The following is a 22,852-nucleotide window of genomic DNA, read 5'->3' on the forward strand; positions in this document are numbered from 1 at the left end:
AAAGCACAAAACAAGATGAAGATGGAAAAAGATCGGAACGACATAAGAACCTTTTACAATAACCACAAAATGGAAATACCTTTTCATTTCATGAATAAGAGTGTGGTTACATCTACAGCCTCTTGACTCATTTGAATGAGAAGTTATATTACAATAAGCATCTGACACATCTGAGTCAGTCAGTGATTAAAAGGTCAAAAAAGAAAGAGACTTTTCCATGGGTAAAACTACTACTGAGGTTTCATTTCCTACCTACAGGAGTTGGAGAGATGTGATAGTCTTATGCCCTTTCTTGGATAGCTCTGTAACACTGCAGACTGCACAATGGAAGCTTGGTCTTGGAATCTCGGTACTTGTATGCATTTGTACATGATGGACCGGCGCATTTCTCTCGTGGAGGAGGGTAACTGATCCAGACCAACCCGGAAAATGTTAGAAACAATCGGGCAAGGAACGCGTAAGGGCATCAGTTATAAGTGAAAAGCGGATAACAAGATGAAAATTGAACATGTGACAAGCAAGCATCAACTGCCACCTACGAGAGATTTGCATGAGAGAATACAATTGCACCTGGATGGCTTAGATCCGAATAAACTTGGAAGGCCTACATCATCAGCAAAAGTAACAATCGTGCCGGTTGGACCGGTCACCCAACGTACGGTGCTGGGTTGCAATGTTATAGATTTGGCAGCCTTTGCCTGCTCAATACAACATACTCAGTGAGGGAAGGGGTTGAAAGACCTTCCGACAGATCTACAGCATCAACAAAAATGACATCAATACCTTTTCCTCGAGCTCTTTCTGCTTCTTTTCTTCCTTCTTGTCTTGTCCTAATATTTTCCTTATCGCTGCTGCCTATGTAAATTAAAACTTTGATTTACTAATTGAAAGGACCGCCAAACTAGATAACAACATATTAATGATTTATATACACAAACCTCAGATTCTCTAGTTTGCTTCTCTACTTGCATTTTCCGTCTCTGAGCAGCCTCCGCTTTCTTTGCTTGTATCTCAACTTCTGAGAGCTTCTCCTTTTGTTCTGACAATTACAAATTCTATTAAATTGCAATTAATTCTCTACAACAATGTGATCTAGAGTTTAGAGCTTTACTTCTCGAAGGTGCAGGGGGTAATCCGTTGGGGAACTCTATCAAACTCTCACCGTTGCCAGCTTTTCCAGATTGAAGTGCCCGTTGACGGGTAGTAAGACATTCCGTTCTAACATCGGCAGCTAACTCAAGAGTTGCATTCTGTTTCTTTCGCTTGGCATCAGGTGCAACATCAGAACCAAGTTCTTCCTCTTCAACATAATCCACATCATAAGATTCCCTTCCCTGTTTCAACTTCTTTCTCTTCTCCTTGCTTGATCGAGACAAAACATATTCATCATCTACTTCATATGCTGCATTTCTACTTCTAGACATTTTGGACATGTTGGGCCGCTTGAAACCATTCTCACCACTATCATCAAGCTCAGCAACATGATCTGCAGCAACCTTAGAAGCCCTAAGTTTCTCAATGTGACGAATATCATAATCTCCCTCAACATCATCAAAAACCCGCCGCTTGGGTACCCTCTTGCTTTTACGAGTAGGCTCGGAAGAAGGCTCTGCTTTCTTTCCAGATAAGCCTGCTTGAACTGCTTTATTGCTAAAATCATCCTTTGTCCCATTAGGAAAGTTTAGCACACTAGAATCCATCCATGGATCTCCTTGAACGTTATTCCCTTTTTCTATCGGAGAATGACCATAAAAAACATTCTGCAACAAGAACAAAGAAATTAAATATTGAAATCTCTCCAATTTGTTCTCTATGTAAATAGGAAAGGATAACAAATCTACTCAAACCATGATAATTATAATATGCATAGAGGCTTTAAACATCAGAGCAACCAAAAGAAGCTGATTCAACCCATCACTACAAAGATACTTCTGAGCATCTTATTTATCGACGGGATACCTCATGGTATCACAATCTTGTCTGATTAAGAATCGTGAACTTGATGATAGATTAGTCAGACAAAGAAATCCACTAAGAGATCACCATAAATTTTAAAACATGATTTTTTTTACCTTGAAAACATGAACTAAAAGTTAAATTGTGGGCAAGGTCATACTTGGAACTACACATTTCACTTGGTACCATAATTTTGCATTTTCAACTGCATAGTACCTGTGAATTAAGTTTTAGACGGTGCCGAGGGGCCTCTAGAAACTGCAGGGTTTTTGCAAGAGAAGATTTATCACTGCTTGACTGCAGATCAGACTTTGCATGTATTGTGCGTGTGACTCCGCCAACTTTGAGCTTCACCTTTCTCAGCTTGCTCTCAGATGTTATGTGATAAGCTTCTCCTAGATGATCCATACCACAGTCCTCCCCTCTCTTTTCCAGACCAGTATCCGGGGAACCTGATTGCATCACAATTGCTTCATTAACTTTGTGAGTGCTTTTCCACTTAGCTGGGGCAAGGATACCCTCGCCGCAATATTTCAAATCCAAAAGATGGCCACCTCTCGAGGTACCACCACCAGAGTACCCACCTAATTCCTGAAGTGCCTTGTCATCTTTTGTGACCTTCCTTGAAGGTGCTAAATTGATAGCTAAACTTCTCGGAGAAGGACCATTGAGATAAACTTCTTTCCTTCGGAAGAAGGTGTCACTGCCTCCATCATCATCAGTTGAGAAATTTCTTGAATTGCTTAACGATGGAGCAGAGAGTAGAGGTGATATATTACAAGCGTCAAAAGTCAACTGGGCATTTGGCCGTGGACGCCGTGCACTTCTCCGCTTCTTCACCACAGTATCTAATCCAATGAATCTAGGACAACCAAATCCCTCCATTAGAAAGAACGCACCTTAGAGGATCAAAGTATCTCACACTCCCTTCCTTCTTCCTATCTGGATGTCAGCAGTACATCAAAAAGCAGAGCTATATCAGTTGCGAAAACAATTCCTGCATAAAGGAGTAGCTTTGCAAGCGCTAAAGAAGTCATAAGAAGCCAAGGGATCCGCAAGCAACAAAATCGATAATCCACAACACCAATGAAAGGGCTAATACCCAGAGACACGAAAGAAAGGACATGAGCAGTGCTCAGAAGCTAAAATTACATGTTGATCAAGATCAAAACCAAGCATAAGCAAACCGATTGCACGCAAGACAATGGCATACCAAGTCGATGAACTTTGTTGCCAAGACCATCAAACCCAGAGATCGAGCAATAGAACAACAGTTCGTGTAGCACATTGCAACACCAAACACGAAGGGAAAGCGCCCGGACGCAAATTTCCCACAGGAACCGAAGGAAACCCCAGGCGACACGAATCAAACCCAAGACGAACCATCTTTCAGTAACCCGACCCACACACACGGAATACAACACAAGGACCTCAATCTATAGAAACAGAGAGAAAGAGAGTCCCTTGCCTCCGAGGCGAAAGCAGAAACTATAAATCCAAATCCGCCGCACCGCAGAGGAAGACGAGCAGGAGGGTACAGGGAAGAAGCAGAGCGAGGATGGGAGCAAGAAGGGACGATCGTGGAGAAGAGATAGGGTTAGGGTTGGGTTCTCCGAAATAGAGGAGACGGCGTCGGACGACGCCTTTGCCCGGGTTCCCCTCTTCCCCAAAACCCGGACTTTTGGGTCGATACAGGCATGACGCTGCTGCTGCTGATGTGTTGTTTCCGCCATATATGCTGTCTTCTTTGCTCCGTCTCTCTCTCTCTCTCTATGGTAGAGTTTAGTGCTATGTTGGAGCTTGGGATTCTCTCTGTGCAAAGCTCGTAGAGCAGGTGACCTGGAAAGCAGGAGGAGCTTCCTGTCGCATCACATGGCAGCACGAACGGTGGATTTCACGTGAGTAGATAGAAACGGGGAATCTCTGCCTTTCAATTTATATATTACTCAAAAATAATATTCTTATGTTATTTTTTAGTATTTTATCAGAAAACCTATAATATTATCTTTTTATCGAATGAATATTCATTTTTACCTGAGGATTTTTTTTTCCAACTGAGACGAAAATATTCTCAGTCTTTTACTAAAATGATTTGATTACATAATTTTTTATATTAATCATCTTAGAATCATTAGGCTATGATTTGAAGATGACTAGTATTTTTTTTTTAAATTATGATAATTAGTTATAAAAATTAAGATTTTTTAATAACATATATGATCAATTTATTAGAGTTTTTTTGTGATAAAATAACCATTATTTTTAATTTTCGATTTTTGATTTAGACAAAAAAAATAATTGATTTGATTCTTTAGCTTAACGTGGCCACCTACCGAGCCTTGTTGTCCTACGTGTCATCCGATGACAGGTCCACGTGACCCTGAAAATTTTCAGGGCGGAAGACAGGTGGTCTATATGAACTGAATTGGAGTATCGGAGAAGCCCACGTCACCCTGAAAATATTCAGGGCGGAAGACAGGTCTACATATACATCACAGCGTAGAGAGAGAGAGAGAGAGACAGAGAGATTGACGATCATTATCACCGATGTATGAGGCATTAGATCTGATGTTTCTGTAACGCAACATGTGGCGTTGAGGAGGCAGCCGAGTTCCTCGCTGGAACGAGGAAGCAAGAAACAAGAAGCCAGCAATTTGGCCATGAACACTGTTGGTGAACGCAGAATGATCAGAAGAAAAGCTTCATCTTGTTGGTTCAAACTCCGAGGTTTCCCCCATGTCTCCGTATACAAGGAAGCGATAACCAGATTAATCGAGGAGGAGGAAGTAGGTTTGATGAGGTCGACATGTTCAGAGCAAAGAAGAGAAGGCCAGGCAATTGCTAGCCAACTTGGTGAGTCGGTCGTCGACGGCCGCCATCGGTGAGGTTATGGAATCCTCCGTGAACGCGTCCTCGCACGTCGAGAAGTCGGAGATGAGGCCGCTGAGCATGCTGTCCAGCGTGCCCTTGTCGTGAGACGCCATCGCGTCCGCGGCGGTGTCGAGGCTGTCGAACACATCGTCGTACATGTCGCTGCACACCTGGAGGCTGCTCGCCAACTTGGAGCTCGCCCCGGGGTGGCTGACGAGCGCGGACACCTGGGACTGCGCGATCTGCGCCTTCTCCCGGCACGCCTTCATGTGCAGCTTCAGCATCACGGCGGCGTCGACGGGCCCGACTAGGGCCGGGAAAGACTGGATCGTCGAGCTGCACACGTCGGGGTAGTCGGTCTTGCTGCACAACGCGCTGACGGCGTCGCGGATGGGGAGCTGGGTGGACGGCGAGGAGTAGCCCGAGGGGGACGTGGAGCCCAGAGAACCGGCTGGCGTCGGCTGGGATGAGATGCGCTGATACCTGACTGGCGGCGGCGGGGACGAGGTGGGCGGCTGATAACTGACTGGCGTCGGCGGTGGCGGGGACGAGGTGGGCGGCTGATAACTGACTGGCGTCGGCGGTGGCGGGGACGAGGAGGGCACATATTTGGCTGGCGAAAGCGGCGATGGCGGTGGGGACAAGGAAGGCTGATAACTAGCTGGCGTCGGCGACGGCCGGGAGGACGAACCGTAATTTACGACGAAGGCCGGCGGCGAGGTCGTGGCATGATAGATCGAGTTGGAGGAATTGCGAGGGACGCAGACAGCCGTCGCGGGGACGAGCACGCACGAAAAGAGGGCGACAAGGAGGAGATGATGGGTTTCCGGCCTCATGGTGACAGTGGCGAGAACGGAGGCCAGAAGGTGGCGGAGGAAGAACCGGAGAAGGGGTGGTATGGGCTGTTAGGTTGTGGACAGCTTCCGAGAGATGCCTTCTTGCTTCCCATATAAATAGCGTTGGCCCGTGAATTGTAGCCGTAGGTTAAATAACAGAACCTTGAAATGGACTCCTCCCTCCTCTCCCGCTCTTAGTTAGGCTTTTCTTTGTTTGGATCAACGAATGGACAGGAAAAATTCACCAAATTACGAGCATCACAAATTAAGAATTTTAGTAACCAATTTTCCATAATTAAATACTCTTTTTCTTTTACTTTATATTGTGAGATAAAAATAAAAGAAAAAAAAAATTCAAAAAGAGACAAACAATATGCATTAATGTGCGCCAGTAGATATGATTCTAATTCCGGATCTAACCATGGTTTGCAGTACCGGTCCGTTAGACTTCCGGTACGCGGACCATATGTTACCGTTCCGATACTGTAGCAGTGTAGCACTGCTATAGTGCTCGGCACGCCTGAATATATCGTTCGGTACACCTGGGTGTACCGAGCGGTATACCGTACCGTACCGGTACCGAGCCCAGGTCGAAACTCCGGTACGATACAGTATTGCGAACCTTGGATCTAACGATATCGGTTCGAAGTTAATCGAACCACATCCGAACGGTTTGAGATCCGATTTCGATTCTATTATATATATATATATATCATATAATAAATTTAAAAATAATATAAAAAATATATTTTATATTTGCTCATTTTCCGTTTGGACAATGTTTATTTTTCGTGATAATGCATTTTAATAAACAATTTTGTTCATCTCACAACATGCTTTGTTTTCTCTTTAAATAAGGAATGACTTCCCCAACTCGAAACTGTGTATTGAGTGTAACATCAATTACATCACAGTCTTGTCTGGCCCTTGACATGAAACTTCCCATTATCCAATACCTCAACTTGCAATTTGATGGCCAACCACTGATTTCTTTGTGTGTTTTTGAGGTAGCATGTCACGACTTTTTCTGCACAGTGAATTCCAAAGGCGGCACAAGCAGATGAAGAAGCAGAGAAAGGGGTCGACGAGGCTGGTAATTTGGAGTGACGAGGAGAGTCAAACATGCAAATGTAAAAGCTCTTGGTTTTTTGGGGGTTCTTTCGAGGGGAAAAATTGTGGCTTTGGAGCTACTCACCCACTTGCAACAGCGGCAAACTCATAGGATATAGGAAGAGTTTTGGTTAAAGAAAGGCAGGGAGAGGCCCACAGGGGGATAGAGATCACAGGGAGAAAGCAGAGGCAAAGGGGGCCAAACAGAGAGAAAAAGGAGGCATCTTTGATCCAAAAAAGGAGCCATCTTTGAGGCAGAGTACCCACTCTCCACCGCTCGAGGATTCAAGAGGCAGCTGACGAACCCTCTCCGCCTCCTCCTCTTCCCATCGCTGCCACCGTTGCTGGTTCTTTTCCCCTTGCGAAGCGAAAAGGAGCCGCCTTTGCGGGAGGGGGCATGGAAACCCCAGCAGAAGAGCTGCTGAAGAAGATCCAGGAGCTGGAGGCGGGGCAAGCCCGCCTGAAGCTGGAGATGTCGAGGCTGATGCCCGCGGATGAGGGCGGCGCGCGTCGATCGGACCGCGGTCGGTCCCACTCGGTGTCGCCGCAGAGGACGGCGCCGCCGCCGCAGAGGAGGAATAGCGGAGGCCTCGATGGGGCTCCGTCGTCCTGGGGAAGGGGCTCAAGCTCCTTCGGACACTCGTCGAGGCTGCAGCGGGAGAGCCGGGTAGCCACCGGCTCTGCCGATCACGCGGCTGATATCGGTCTCTCGGAGCGACAGTCCCTGAACATTTTGCAATCTATGGGGCAGTCGGTCCACATATTCGATCTCGAGGGCAGGATTATTTATTGGTCAGTTGCTCATGCTTGCTTTTCTCTGTTCTTCAAGGACCATTTCCTGCTCTTTATTATCAGATGGTTCTGTTTTCTTTTGGGATCCTTTGGTCAATCAGGTCTCGTATTATTTGTGTTGCTGGCGGTTGATTACTCCAGTTAAGTCTCTTATGATCCATGATATCTTACCGAGTTGCATGATAGCTGTTCGATACATTGGTTATGGGCGTGATTTGATGGTTCAGAGCATTGCCTTATTCTGGTTGAGCTTATGTTGAATTTGATGCTTGGTGAATGCTTAAGTAGAACCCTGCAAGCATGTCTTATAGTTGGATAAGGTCGTCTTCATGATCCACAAGTGTTTTGGTTTTGGAATGGTAAAAGCAATGAATGGATATGACAAACTGAAAGCTCTGGTGAGAAGGACCATGCACAATATTCAAATGGTATACTGTGCTTAGTTATCAAGCATTAGCATCCATTTTTTCTAAGGGTGTTTGTCAAGTCATCCGAAGTAATCTTCTTTAAGATCACTTGCTTTACCATGATCAAACTTATTGTCTCTGTACAATGATTGTGGTAGCCTGTGTCCTACTTATGATTTACACATTAATTACTGGTCAGCAAACGTCAGCAGTGATATAGGTTTTACGTTTGCCTTTTCTGTTTCTTCTTCTCTTAGTTTTCTTTAATTTTTTAACTTGCATTTTCTCTCTGAATTTCGATCAACTGAACCTATCTTAACAAAGCCTGATCCGAAGATTCATTTCTGGTCTTTGAATCAATTACACTACTCCTGGAATCTTGTTTTCTGGGAATACAATTTTCTCACCCTGGCCTCTTCTCATGAAATCGACAAACTGAAGAACTTGACGATAGTCCCTCTGCTTTAAATATGTTTATTTTGTATTGCATAAAAGCACTCGAAGGTGCCCATTCTTTAGTGCGTCAGTACATCAGTTGAATGGGTTGAGTCCGTGGACACAACCTATTTCATTGACATTCCTTGTTGAATTTATGCAATCTGCACTGGTGAAGCTGCATTTCATAAAATAAAGGCATGCAGTTAATTTTGTTGAAATGTGTGCAGTAGTTACAACAGTACATTTAAGAGCAGAATGCTTGATTCTTTCCAGGTGAATTAATAGATAGCCAGTTGGTGTTCGTAGAAGATGTGAGCTCACATGCACTTTAGCAATCAGAAATTCATTGCATCTGGAAACCAGAGAAGTTTGTGATTAAAAATTTGGTAAGTTCTTAAACAATTCATTGAGTCCAGACATAACCAAAATTACTTGCTGACTAGCAAGTTCACATAGCTGAACTGTGAAGAAGATCTAGATGGAACTTGATCTCAAGATTGCCTTTAGGTAGATAACAAAAGTAAAACAAACCCTTGGTGTCTTGCATTTTCATAATAGTACTAAAATGTCTTGTAGATATTTTTTCATTGATTTAGAATTGTTACTTGTATATGTGACATCCAGACAATGTAGAAAGAAGTATCATCAGTAAGCAATACTGCATTGGTTCTTTCTTACTTCCTCTGCTTTTTTCGTGATGTCAGATTACTGGTACACGCCCTGGTGTCTTAATTTGATTTAATCTCTTCCTTCTGTTTTCATATTCCTTGGGGCTATACCTGTTTTGGTCATTCTTTATCATAAAAGGTGCTGCATAAGTCTTCTCCAGGTGGCGTTTATAAGTTACGAGTATGATATTTACATTATTGTTAGTCTTATTGTTTCTGTCAAGTATTTGAATTTTGGTGGACACACAAGGGTGTGATCCTTTTGGCTTATAAATATGATAAATTAGGAAGCTTTTGTGGTTAATCCACAAAGAGTCTTCTATATGATCGTATTTGATTTTGTAGGAACCGATCAGCGGCAAATCTCTATGGTTATACTGCATCAGAAGCTCTTGGTCAGAATGCAATTGAGCTGCTTGTTGATGCCCATGATTTCAACATTGCTAGTAACATAGTTCGACGTGTAACCATGGGGGAGAGCTGGACTGGAAAGCTTCCTATGAAAAACAAGTTAGGAGAATGTTTTGTGGCTATCACCACAAACACCCCCTTTTATGATGATGACGGTAGCTTGGTGGGTATCATTTGTGTCTCTAGTGATTCAAGGTCCTTTCAGGACTTGGCATCTCCCCCAATCCCTACCAAGTCGCAAGCCTCTGTCAGCAGCACTGCAAGTCGCATAAGAAAAGGTTTTACAAGTAATGGTGGTTCCGATCCCCAACAACCCCTCCAAATTGCTATTGCATCCAAAATTTCCAACCTTGTAAGTGTAACGTTTGCAATTTGATGAACCAGAAGATTGCATTAAATTGATATGTCATAGAAGTGTTTATGAGCATTCTTCAGTTTAGAGGATTTTCCCCAATCTATTATTAATTTATTTTCTAGTTTGCTATTTTCTGATTTTTAAATCACATAAGCAGGCCACTAAAGTTACAAACAAAGTCCGTTCTCGAATAAAGCCAGGCGAAAACAATACCGAACGTGAAATTGGAACTAGAGATAGCCAGTGTTCTGATCACGATGAAATTTCATCCGACCATAAGGAGGATGGTGCTTCCAGTGGAGCTAGCACACCTAGAGGAGAGGCACCACTCTGTGCCTTTGGGAAGCCCTCTGCTGTGCTGGAGGAAAAGTCTCCTGGCAAAGCAACAAAAGTAAATAATGACGAAGATGAAGGAAAATCAGGCATTCACAAGATCATAAGCAAGACAGAGGCATTATTTTCCAGTAAGGGGATATTATGGCCCTGGAAAGCACATGAGCAGGGGGGTAATGATGCAAAGAATCGATTTGTTTGGCCATGGTTGCATGGTGATCATGAAAATGACTACAGTCATCCAAAGGTATCTGAGTCTGGTACAAAAACAGAAAATCAACCAACTGAAAACAATCGGACAGGAAATAATGAAGCTTCAGGCTCCTGGTCATCTCTTAATGTCAATAGCACTAGCAGCGTTAGCAGCTGTGGAAGCACTGGCAGCAGTGCTGTTCACAAAGTAGATGTGGATACTGATTGCTTAGATTATGAGATCTTATGGGAAGACCTTACAATTGGAGAACAAATAGGTCAAGGTAATCATCTTCTTCTCGCAATAACATGATAGTATTTGCTTCAGAATTCCTTCCAATAATGTCAGATGTCTTAATGCAATAATCAGATTTTTTTGCATGTACATTTGTACGTGGATGTCCACCACCAAGCAACTTCTCTAACACCATCCATGATTAACATTATTCAGGGACCTACTGCCTAATTGTTGTTTCCTGGATGATCAATCCTATAACACTAAATAGTTAAGAGGATATTGCTGTCATCAATTCTGTTCGCTTGTCTCTTACTGTGATTGTCTTCTGCTTCCGCAGGTTCTTGTGGAACTGTATATCATGCTCTATGGTATGGCTCGGTGAGTTTCTCCTGTGCTTTTCATTTAGTGTAACAGAGAAAGGAGTTTGCCACATCGGTTGCTTTTCGATGATTATTCTCTAATTAGCTGTATGCTTGTTCTCTGGTTTTAGCTTCTCGTTGTATTTCTTTTTTCAACCATGTTGATATTTATGGCCTTTGCTGTAGTTCAGTCTTGTTTATGATTTTATTCTCAAGAATGGCAAGTTAAGCATGTTCCATGAAATTGTCACCAGCTAAAGTCACCATTAATCTAGCTTCAACGGGGTTGACTCGTACTAGATATGTGAAAGAGAATTCATTCATCTTGAATTTTCTAGCGGTCACTGAATGGCATATTTTGATATACTAATCCGAGGATCCCTCAAGTTAGCCAGTTATGTATACTGGCCCAAAAAAGTGGTAAAAGGGGATATATCAAATGCCACCAATTGCTAAAAGATTAAATGCCTGTCTGTTAAAGTTTTAGTTAGGAACCCCGTTGGAGGTTTTAGTGCTAGATGCAATAGAGCTTGCAATGGAAGTGCTAATTTACTGTCGATATAAGGTGAACTAGCATGTATATTTCTGTATTCCATGTCCACAGGTCTTCACTGGTTGCCCCCCGTTAAGCTGCCCAAAGAATGAGTCTTTGGACATTGATGTTTTCCCTATGCTTGATACTAATGGTTCCTCTTTTTGGCAAATGGTTGGATGATGTTGCAGCATCATATTTCAACAATAGTTGAATCAGCAACGTATGTGCATGTATATCCTTATAATTTAGAAGGGATCAATAGCGACCAGCAAATTTCACAGAGATGAAAGATCACTTAGTAATTGACTTAGGGGCCTCTTGCATGTTATATATTATTCTCCTCTCCCTAATAAGGAAACATTGAAAAGTACAGGTTAAGTTATCATGACTACTGTCTTGTCTAATCTTAAAGATAGACCTTTCGGTTTCTTACAATAGATATTTCACTAATTGATTACGTGGACTTGTCATGGATAGATTTGATGTTCAAACTGCCATGTGCGTCTTGTTATGGAGTTAAAAATATTTATTATTTTCTTGCAGGATGTGGCCATTAAAGTATTCTCAAAGCAGGAATATTCTGATGACATTATACTTTCATTTAGACAAGAGGTAGTGATTATACTAACTTTTTATATGTATCTTGTAAGATTGTTCTCTTATGTACTCAAATATGTATGTATCCTAGGTTTTACTTCCCTTCTTCACCTTGTTTGGAGGTTCCATCTCCTTCTTGGTCCCCTTTCATGATTGCATCACCAATTTAACTGGGTGATAGCTAACAAAATTTGAAAATAAGTGTGTGCTGGGAAGATACTTTACCAATGATTTATGATTTTCTTATTTAGTTTTACAGCTTATCTATTCCTATAGATCTAAGTGGTTTCCCTCTTGCCCCAGTTGTAAAGATAATCTAAATTCCCTCTATAATCTCCTGCAATATATTTAATAGCTTTGTTGACTTTCAGAAATTCATGGGCTTATTTAACCTACCAACTTTCTAGGATCTTTTGGCAAATTATCATGCTTGCCAACCTCATATGTCTTTTGGCAAGCTATCTTTGCATCACAGATTCTGAAACTAAAGTGTGCTGTTGAAATCCCTCAGAGATATGCAAATGCAGTGCAATACTAGATTAGTTAAATTTGCTATAGATTACCAATCAGATTATACTTGTGAATGCTTAGTTAAATTTGCAAATGTAATGCATAGATTACCAAGCAGAAGCTCTCAGAGCTTATGCTTTAGCCTGCCTTTGAATATTGGCTTCTATATACTTTTTATACTTTTTTTAGGTTTCAATAAAATCTCTGCCTGCATTGCTCTTTGTGAATTTAGAACACTAGAGGGTTTGATATATTTGTTTCTCTAAATTGATAGCTTACAATTTATATATGTTTTTCATTGACGTAAAGGGAACGGGTCTCCCTTTTCCAGATTGTATCATCAATTTCATTGGCATGCTTTTCTGTGAATTTGTAATTGAATGTTTCACATTGCATACTATCTAAACATTGCTTTATCTTACAAGGTGCTACTGATGAAGAGGCTACGGCATCCAAATATACTACTTTTTATGGGTGCAGTTACTTCTCCTCATCGTCTTTGCATTGTGACAGAATTTCTTCCACGGTTGGTTCTTGATTTTTTTTTGTAAAGTTAGATAAAAACAATATAAGCATCATTTTCATCTGGATATTGGCTTTTCTATTTTCTTAAACATGTTGGTGTGGTCTGAAAGTTAGCAAGGTATTGTGGCTTATTAATAACAATAATCTTCTTGCATTCACTGCTTTAGGGAATGCAATCAAGTAGTCAATTGGGTTGCTGTTTTACGTCCACTTTTTGTGATGACCTTAATAGGTCTTTATTTTTTAAAAGCTAATATAGTTTTCATTTTTCCTGGAAAAAAAAAGGAACAACAATCTTCTAGGTTTGCTACTCACAGAAACAAATGGTGACTAGACAAGATTTTAACTTTACTTTGCTCAATAGACCACGCGTATAACTTGGACAGGACAAGTCTTGGTCATGTAGACCAGAATACTCAGGTCCAAGTTACCAATGGTAGGACCATCAAGCCTTTTATATTTATTGAAACCAGCATCGATTTGGAACCAATCAGTGCATACAATCTTGGGATCTAACTTGAGGAATCCATATATTAAGACATGTTGGCCTACAAGAGAGACCTGTAAAAGTTCCTCTGGTACCAATTGCCACAACTAATCTCATTAGACCCACTAACCTAGTAATTTGGATGACAAACTTTTAACCATGTGTTTTAAGTTATTAGTGGCAGGACATCGACCTTTGTGCTCATATAACACTTAACATCTCATTCCGAAGGAAGACTAATGTGGGCATTATAGATAATTTCCCTTATAATTAGGAATGTGAATAACCTTAAGTAGAAATTTAATTAGCAAGTTAGTGAATATTCGAGGAATTCTCCGATTAATCCTGAGAATTTAGTCAAAACTAGAATGTAAACAAGAACAATTTAGGTTGTGAAGTGCCCAGTCAAAACAAGACAGATATTTTGGCATTTAAAGGTCCAAATAATATTCATTTGTTAATGCCATGTATTTGGCAAGGATACTTCTGCACCACTTGAAGTATGTCAATCCACAGCAAAATCACCCCACATGTCGGTTGTCACATTATGTGATGATCTTCTAGCTGACTTTCACTGAAATTTCATCTTAAATGCATGTGGGACAACAACTTAACTCTCATTTAGGATTCACAATGAGTTCTTTTTTCTAATTATCCTTTTAAGAAATGGTTTATAAGAAGAGTGCCCTAGCACAAGGTTTGTGTCAATACAAAGTTTGCGGAGGGTTAGTGTACACAGCCTTAGTCTTGTAAGCAGATGTACTATTTCTGTGATTTGAACCCTGGACATCTAGGTAGCAAGGGAGAAACATCACCATGGCACAATGACACAGTCTTTTGTTCCACTTGTTTTCTTGTGTGATTGTAGTCAACTAGTTACAAAGATTGAAGTTTCAGCTGGTATATGGTTCTTGTTGAGCTATCTGGGTGTCAATTATTTTATGGCATGGCTAGGCCAATTTTTTGACATATTTTGACTGGCAATGGCTTGTGTCGATCATGGAGACATCCCGAAAAGTTAATATTTAAATATTTTATTGTAAGTAATAATGACTCAGCTGATGTATTTCTAGTTCCTTTTCCTTTCCCTGAACTATGCATTGGTTGTATGGTTATGTAGATGGCAGTTACATCTCATCTCGCACTGCACTTCTTTTGGGATGTACTAAGAGTGAAAAAGGATTTTTTTTTTTTTTTTTTTTTCTATCGGTGGAAGATTGAAGTGAAACACACCTTATAATGCATACTTTAGGTCATAGTAGTAAATTATCTACCAATTGTTTTGTTTAAATTGCACTTAGATTGATGTCTAGGATGTCATCAATTTATCTAATAACTACATATAGGGAAATGTTTAGTATATATTGTAAGAATCCTTCGACTTATGTAGTCCTATTTTTTAGAGAGGTTTTTTGGGTCTTTTGAGATATCCATTTACTTTAGATGGAGAGATATATAATTTTGAAAGAAACATATTAATCAGTATTTAATTTTCTTAGTTCAATAACTAGTTTTACATTTTCATCCTATCTCAATTGCAGTGGAAGTCTGTTCCGTTTGCTGCAAAGAAACACAACAAAGTTAGACTGGAGAAGGCGAATTCACATGGCTCTCGATATTGTAAGTATAGTTCCTCAATCCAAAATATACAGGTTTAGTATTTCTATCTCCATGTAAATCTAATTGTATCCACATAAAACCTCACAAGATATTGCAGGCATTATGCTTTACTATACACATTCATATGAACATTAAAAGGGTGGAATGTTGATTCTACATGAATCAAATTATGGGAAGGTACCATATAGGCAACACACAGATAGAGTTAGCAATGCATCATTAAAATCCATATAACTATTTTCATTTGTTCCGAAAAATAGATTAAGATGAGAGAAAGAATTTGGTGAAGGTAAATCACCTTGAGTTGGATGTCTCAAGATAGTGTAGGAGTTAAGTAATTTAGGCCAAATGTTTTGGAGGACCCTGTAGACTGAAGGTGGATTGTGGTGAATAGGATGTACCAAAAGGAGCCAAATGTTGCTGGAATATCGATTGGTGTCAGTTGGGTGGTGTTTTGCTAATGAGCTGGAGAAGGTGTTGTTGATCTCATAAGTTGGTTAAGCAAGGTTCAGAATGGTGGGTTGCAGCAATAGCCCTCACAGAGGAGGAGTTGGTGGTCAAGAACGAGTCTTAACAATTGGTGTTTCTAAGTGTCTATTTAAGGCAAGAGACAATGTTTTGTGGATCTATGTGGCTCAATATAGCTATAGAGTAGAAAAAGAGGATCTCAGCTTGCTGCAGCACATAAGCAAATTTACACAACATACATACTCCTTTTTGTTTTTTGTTTTACTTGTAGATGTGAACTATCATTAATACTGTTGAGGCTTGTCGATGAAAGAGGCAACATTAATTTTCTTTAGCAACATCCTGTATCGAGTGTCATTAGCATATTTTTTATTCTTGGTGTAACATGGGCTGTCCTATTGGTTTATATTAACATCATTCTGGTCTGGTATTTTAGACAATATAATGTCAAAATTGAATTGTTGAAGTCATTCATCATCTCTCATTACTGTTTTGAGATGAGCCCTTTTGTTTCTACCAAAATATTTCAAGCTGGAGGTTCTGTAAATCTCTTTTATCATGATGGAGGATTAGAAGAAAATTGTTCTAACCAAATAGACAGATATTAAATTACCAGACTTCTTCTTAGCCCTTGTTACTGTCAATTATATATCATTTTTTAACCAAAATTTAGTAAAAGGGATTGCCCTAGCAGAGTTAAAGAGGTGCAACAATTTTCAGATGCATAACCACCATTATTTGTTACCAGGAAACGTTGAAATAGAGTTGAAGAGTTGCATTGGTTTGTAGATTCAAAACCTCCCTCACATGTTCCTTTTCTATATTTTTTTACTAGATTCCCCAAATTAAGTTTTCTGTCCGTTAGAAAAATATTTAAAAACTCTTGTAGAAAATTTTCATGTCGTAATTGTTTCAGATGAGCTTAGTTGATTGCAACAGTTCTCACTTTCTGACAGGCAAGGGGAATGAATTATCTACATCATTGTAGCCCTCCTATCATCCATCGTGATTTGAAGTCATCAAATTTGTTGGTTGATAGGAATTGGACCGTCAAGGTGGCATCTATTTCTAAATATCAGTTTCATACGTCACCTGAACAGAAACAATTTATCCTTCACTAATTTCTTTATGGAAAACAGGTTGGAGATTTTGGTCTTTCACGTTTGAAGCACGAAACTTATTTGACCACCAAATCTGGGAAGGGAACGGTACTAATATCCTGATATTCTCTTGTTAACCCATAGTGGTTAATGGTGTCTTCTGAGATTTTGATTATTCATGATGCTGAGAATGTTGTGTTTCCTGGTTTTTAGCCACAATGGATGGCTCCCGAAGTTCTTCGAAATGAACGATCAGATGAGAAGTATGTTTCAGATGCTAATTTTATTTTACCACATAATTTACATTGGTATTTTATTTGATTCTTTAAAGAAATAAAAGCACTTCTTCTTGGTCTATGGAAAAATAGGTCAGATGTGTATAGCTATGGGGTGATACTGTGGGAACTTGTCACTGAGAAAATCCCTTGGGATAATTTCAATTCAATGCAGGTAATTACCGCTTTGTAGAAGTATACATTATAGTGGTTTTCATTTGTTGATTCTCGATAATGCTTTAGGTTTTGTATATTTGAAAGTGGTGTATGATCATGGTTTCTAGTGGATCTGTATCAAGATGGTTTATCGGCCTCTCTAAATGTTTGATGAGATATATCTCCATTATCTCTGAGCCACTTTGCCAGCAAAATGAATTTGACGTTATATTAGTTTCATCATTTTCTTATTGTAAATAATTATTCTTATGAAAGTCAGGGTTATGATGACATTCAAATAAATATTCCTGGTTGATAGTGGAAAACTGGGAATGTAGCATGGATAAAAGATTAATCTTGGTCTCACAAATTGTGTTGTGTTGTCGAACTTCTCTTGTCGCATCTACCAACTTTACTAATAGTTGTTCCTATCATTCACATCATGGCATCAAAAGGCTCATTCACCTACTTTGTCTTGGAAAATGACATCGGTTGACAATTTTGCTGTTTTTAACAAGTTTATCCTTTAGTCCTGTGTTGAGTTACTACTGCCTTTCAGAAATACCTCAATAGTTTTTGTACCCAGGTCATCGCAGCTGTGGGATTCATGAATCAGAGGTTGGATCTCCCAAAAGATTTGAACCCACAATGGGTATCCATAATCGAAAGTTGTTGGCATAGGTTTTTTCCTTGTCCATTTATATCTTAATATGATTACTGCCATACTTTCCTTAATCATCCCTCATGACGTTTTCTCTTTTTTTTGTTTTTTTGTCTTGTACAGTGAACCAAAATGTCGACCAACATTCCAAGAACTTATAGAAAGATTTAAAGATTTGCAGAGACAACACGCCGTCCAGTCTCATATGCAGCGTGTCGGTGAAACCACACAGACTACTGCAAAAGCTAGCTTTCAGGATAGGAATGAGCCTGACTAGATTATGTGCCATTATTTTTGAACCAACCTCAAATGGGGAATGAAGCTTTTGTCGCTTTAGGAGCACATTCTGTTCGGTCAAGGGATTAGCAATCGGCTTCAGGTCCTTCAGCAAGAATGTAGCTAGCTGCATGATGTTCGGATCAAGCCCTGCACGGTGTCCGTGATTTCAGATTCTTCTGCATAAAAGAAGATTGCGTCAGTAAGGCTTGCATGAATTCGGTCATAAGATCAGGAAATGTTTCAAGGCGTCGAGGCAGTAAACCTAAATGACAGTATATCTAATGAGTTGAGAGCCTTGGGCTAGAAGGTCTGTGGGGGGAGTGTTTACCTCGTCTGCAACTGCTGCTAGCACCATGTTTCAGCTTTACAGAGAGAAAAAACACTGCCATGAACCTTTTCAAAATGTTGTACTATCAAGAGGCAACTCCACTGTGTAATTGCTATGTTCTTTACACAACAAATGGAACCACTGGTTGTATTGTACATGACACAGAATGCATCTCTTTGTGCTATTGTATATCTTCGATTGCCGCAGTATTCCCGGATTGAGCTCCAAGTTTGGATTTGAATGAACTTTTTGAGTTTTAGATTGCTAATATCAAGAGGGTCAATGTATGTGAGTTGAAAAAAAATGAGAGTTGTGGAATCTGACGATTAATATTAATTAGTTATATTTATTATTTTAATTTTTATATTTTTTAAAGTTATATTGAAATTTGTATATTTATAAAAGTGAAATATTTAAATTTATTTTTTTTCACGATAATTTTATTGACGAAAATATTGTACGTGCTCAGTCGTAAATCGAAGTGAGACGGAGTCATTTAGTGATAAATCTTATGATATTTTTATTTACAGAATCAATGACATGAATAGAAATAAGGTTAAATGTTATGTTTTTATAAGTATATGAATTTTAATATAGTTTTTGAAAATATAAGGATAAAGATATTAAAGTCTATTAGTATCTCACTATTTGTATGCCATTTGGTCTATTAGGACAGCCCGAAGGCATGAAGTGAATACAATGAACACAAGTTATAGCTGCCGTCGCTTCCCACCGTCATTGGAACTACTACTACATTGCAGTTGCATGCCCATCACCTTACCTTGCCTGCTGCCTGCTGCCTGCGCCGCCAACACGCCCACTCTGCCTCTCCCTCCTGCAGTCGTCATGCACCTCCGTGCCCCATTTCCTCCAAATCCACGCCCAGATTCTCCGCAACCGCCTCTTCGACGATCCCTTCGCCGCCGCCGAGCTCCTTCGTGTCTCGCGTACCTTCCCGCTCGGCGGCACTCATTACGCCCGCAAGCTGTTATCTGAAATGCCCCACCCGACCACCTTTGCCTGGAACTGCATCCTTGGCGGCTTGGCCGACTCCCCTTCCCCCGCCTCGTCCCTCGCTCTCTTTCGCCGCATGCTCTCCTCCGGCGCTAGGCCGAGCGCCCGCACCTTCCCTTCCCTCCTCAAGGCCTGCGCCCGCGTCGCCGCGCGCGAGGCCGGCGAGCTGCTGCATGGCCTCATGATCAAGTGGGCGGTCGACCGTGACAGCTTCTCGACCAATGGATTGATCTACATGTACTGCGCGTGCCAAAGGGACGACCTGGGGCGCCTGGTGTTTGATTTGAGCCAGGAGCGGGATGTCGCCTCGTGGACTTGTATGCTCTCGGGTTACGTGAGCTGCGGTCTTCTGGATCGTGCAAGATGCCTATTTGATGAAATGCCCGTAAGGGGAATAATTACATGGAATGCGATGATTAATGGGTACATGAAGTCAGGTGATACGGACGCTGCCAGGGAGCTCTTCGACAAGATGCCCAACCAGAATATGGAGTGCTAGCGATGATAGGAGGGCTAGTGATGATAGGAGGGCTAGCGATAAATGGACATGGAGCGGAGGCCTTGGAGCTATTTGGCCAGATGGAGAGGGACGCCGTGAAGCCTAATGAGGTCACTTTCATTGGTGTCCTGTGCGCTTGCAGCCATGGTGGTCTGGTGGAGCAAGCAAGGCAGTGCTTTGATTCAATGAGGGCGGTTTATGGGCTCAAGCCACAAATCGAGCACTATGGTTGTATGGTTGATGTGCTGGGGCGAGTTGGATTCTTGGAGGAGGCTGTTTTTCTGGTGCAGTCCATGGCGAACGACAATGCTGTACTGTGGGGGAGTCTGCTCAGTGCATGTTTGATCCACGGGAATGCCAAGCTAGGGGAATACGTGGTTGATCGCCTTGTTGAGCTTACGCCCGATGATGGTGGTGTCTTTGTGCTGTTGTCGAACATCTATGCTGCTAGAGGGAGGTGGGATGATGCTAGAAAGACATGAACGCTTATGAAGTTAAGGGGTCTCGAGAAGATTTTAGGTTGCAGCTCCACTGGGATGTTCATGGGATTGTTCATGAATTCTACATTGGAGAATGCAACAGAAATATATGACATGTCAGAAGAGATCAGCTCAGTTTGGTACCAAGGAAGAAGACGAGCAAAACCTGGGTCATCACCTTTGTTAGAAGAGACAACGCTGTGCTGTGGGGGAGTCTGCTCAGTGCATGCTTGATCCACGGGAATATCAAGCTAGGGGAATACGCGTTCGATCGCCTTGTTGAGCTTAGGCCTGATGATGGTGGTGTTTATGTGCTGTTGTCGAACATCTATGCTGCTAGAGGGAGACAGGATGATGCTAGAAGGACACGAATGCTTAAATTAAGGGGTCTCAAGAAGATTTTAGGTTGCAGCTTCATTGGGGTGTTCATGGGATCGTTCACAAATTCTATGTTGGAGAATGCAACAGAAATATATGACATATCAGAAGAGATCAGCTCAGTTTGGCACCAAGGAAGAAGACGAGCAAAACCTGGGTCATCACAGTGATAAGTTGTGGCAATTAATTTCTTTCACGCTGAATTCTACTTGGAATTGTCAAGAACTTACAGGTAGGCATCATTACCATACTGCCTTTAAGCTCATTTCTGGATCTTATGACAGAAATCATTCCGACAGACAGGTTTGTTTCCTGGACAGATTAAGTCCACACACATCCTACAGATATTATTTCTTCATTATTAATTATATAAAATCCACAACATTTTTTTAATAGGATCATTGTTTCCTCGTTTATTTTCATTAAACGAGTATAACATGCAAGTGTGTTTCCTAGACTGTTTTGTCTACAACATTTTGGTAAATGAACATGTCTTATGTCTTGAGTAAGTGAATATTGGAAAAGAGTACAAAGGAAAATGTTCAATCAAAACATATATTGTAAAAACCTTTTAAATGACAGTATTTTTTTTCATTTCATACGCATCCTCCTTCAAGAAAAATATATTAAATTCATGTTCTAAAACAGTAGAGAAACTAATTTTGTAGTTCGACCTATGTCACAAAAGAACCAACTTACCTTATCACAAGACTCAGCTTTGTAGTAGTGTAAATGTGGACTAAGGTAAAAACACACATGAATCAAGCATTGCAAATTTAGAAGAAAAAAAATCATAAATTAGTAAATGTAAAATTTTGTCTTAATGCACAATTACTAGTAGGTTTGTATAAAATTAGCTTTCAGTTGTGTAATGCGAGGAAATCATGTGTGTTGAACACAGTTAAACTGAGCCATGTGTATCAACAAAATCTGTTGCATCAGTTTACAAGTAATCAAGTACAATAGGCACTCGTTTGCTGGCACAAAGAAGGTTGTCTGTGATTTTTAGATGATGCTTTATATTATGATTTGATGACACTTTAAAATTTGAAGGATTCAGGTTAGTGAATGAAGCTGATGAGGTGTAATGAACATTCTCCTCTCAAAAAAGACTAGAAAAAGATGGTGAGATAAGCATTGCTTTCAACATGATTATGACTCCATTGCAGGTACCTTGTATCTTTCAACACTTCAACCTCAATCTCATAGCCACATTGATGGCTCATAGTTAACTAGATTAATCCTAACACAAAAGACCATATACTCAACACATGAAAAGGTTTCAAGAACAATTTTTAGAATGTAGATGATCATGAACACTTAGCCAAGCCTAAGAAGTTGTAGGTGAAAGAAATAATCAAATTCTTCTTTGCGCAACAGTGATTTTATGTAGGTATATAGTAAGGGTCATCACAATCACAAAGGAAAGACATTGATCGACAGCAAAGCATTTGGTAATTCATAGGTGGACTATCTGCATGTCATTTTACAACAAATAATTTAATTTGCATATAACTAAGCCACCTATAGTGTATGTAAATGCAACTAGACCTTTTTTATGTTGCAAGTGAATTTGCACTATAAAAGGCTGCATATTGCACTTGTGGATTAGCTTGTACGTTAAAATTGGATTTATGTATCCTCTCTATCTTAAATATAATTGTGATTAGCAATATATATATATATATATAAACAATTATATGAAGTGCTATTTGTCATTTGTTGTTGCTACAGGCAACCAAATGCCCCAAAATGAATTATACATTTAGGTGTGGGTTGTGCTTTGTGCTTGCCCCAGTCAATGTTAGCTCCTTATTTTTCAACAACTGCAACTGATTGACTTCCATTTTTGAAAATTTCCTGCAGCCATTTTAATGGGGATTGCCATGACATTGACTGCATGCTTGCAGTGCCATGAATACATATATTAGGGACTAATGCATGTGATACACATTCATTTGTTGCCAATGTAGAT

The 22,852-nt window shown here is 40.4% G+C and overlaps 5 protein-coding genes across 9 annotated transcripts; 3 read left to right on the forward strand and 2 right to left on the reverse strand.

The window, feature by feature from the left end:
• Positions 1 to 51: 51 nt before the first annotated feature.
• Positions 52 to 3,754, reverse strand: LOC135674719 (uncharacterized). 5 transcript variants are annotated; one of them, XM_065184819.1, is made up of 8 exons: positions 3,425 to 3,754; positions 2,541 to 2,898; positions 2,173 to 2,426; positions 1,112 to 1,760; positions 939 to 1,039; positions 784 to 855; positions 540 to 698; positions 52 to 407 (listed from the first exon to the last, which is right to left on the reverse strand). In XM_065184819.1, exons 2-8 carry the CDS (start codon positions 2,839 to 2,841, stop codon positions 249 to 251), a joined length of 1,695 nt encoding a protein of 564 aa, XP_065040891.1. In that variant the 5' UTR covers positions 2,842 to 2,898; positions 3,425 to 3,754; the 3' UTR covers positions 52 to 248. The 5 variants fall into 5 exon arrangements, with proteins under 5 accessions (XP_065040891.1, XP_065040892.1, XP_065040887.1 ...); XM_065184820.1 differs by having other exon boundaries at positions 2,173 to 2,408; positions 3,425 to 3,753; XM_065184815.1 differs by having other exon boundaries at positions 2,173 to 2,898.
• A 1,012-nt stretch (positions 3,755 to 4,766) lies between these two features.
• On the reverse strand, positions 4,767 to 5,663 carry LOC135674031 (vegetative cell wall protein gp1-like). Its single transcript, XM_065183442.1, has one exon. The coding sequence runs from the start codon at positions 5,661 to 5,663 to the stop codon at positions 4,767 to 4,769; it is 897 nt and encodes a 298-aa protein (XP_065039514.1).
• Positions 5,664 to 6,827: 1,164 nt separating this feature from the next.
• On the forward strand, positions 6,828 to 18,716 carry LOC135674720 (uncharacterized). The gene is made up of 13 exons (XM_065184821.1): positions 6,828 to 7,565; positions 9,424 to 9,841; positions 10,002 to 10,653; positions 10,945 to 10,985; positions 12,045 to 12,113; positions 13,034 to 13,134; positions 15,162 to 15,240; positions 16,665 to 16,763; positions 16,848 to 16,916; positions 17,022 to 17,071; positions 17,177 to 17,258; positions 17,826 to 17,920; positions 18,024 to 18,716. The coding sequence occupies exons 1-13, from the start codon at positions 7,171 to 7,173 to the stop codon at positions 18,175 to 18,177; spliced, it is 2,304 nt and encodes a 767-aa protein (XP_065040893.1). The 5' UTR covers positions 6,828 to 7,170; the 3' UTR covers positions 18,178 to 18,716.
• A 497-nt stretch (positions 18,717 to 19,213) lies between these two features.
• On the forward strand, positions 19,214 to 21,332 carry LOC135674723 (pentatricopeptide repeat-containing protein At1g08070, chloroplastic-like). The gene has a single exon (XM_065184824.1). It carries the CDS (start codon positions 19,505 to 19,507, stop codon positions 20,018 to 20,020), a length of 516 nt encoding a protein of 171 aa, XP_065040896.1. The 5' UTR covers positions 19,214 to 19,504; the 3' UTR covers positions 20,021 to 21,332.
• Positions 20,023 to 21,047, forward strand: LOC135674032 (pentatricopeptide repeat-containing protein At4g14820-like). Its single transcript, XM_065183443.1, has 2 exons — positions 20,023 to 20,477; positions 20,621 to 21,047. Exons 1-2 carry the CDS (start codon positions 20,023 to 20,025, stop codon positions 21,045 to 21,047), a joined length of 882 nt encoding a protein of 293 aa, XP_065039515.1.
• Positions 21,333 to 22,852: the final 1,520 nt, after the last annotated feature.

The sequence above is a fragment of the Musa acuminata genome, chromosome BXJ1-5 (genome assembly GCF_036884655.1).
Source record: "Musa acuminata AAA Group cultivar baxijiao chromosome BXJ1-5, Cavendish_Baxijiao_AAA, whole genome shotgun sequence".
NCBI classification, from domain to species: domain Eukaryota; kingdom Viridiplantae; phylum Streptophyta; class Magnoliopsida; order Zingiberales; family Musaceae; genus Musa; species Musa acuminata.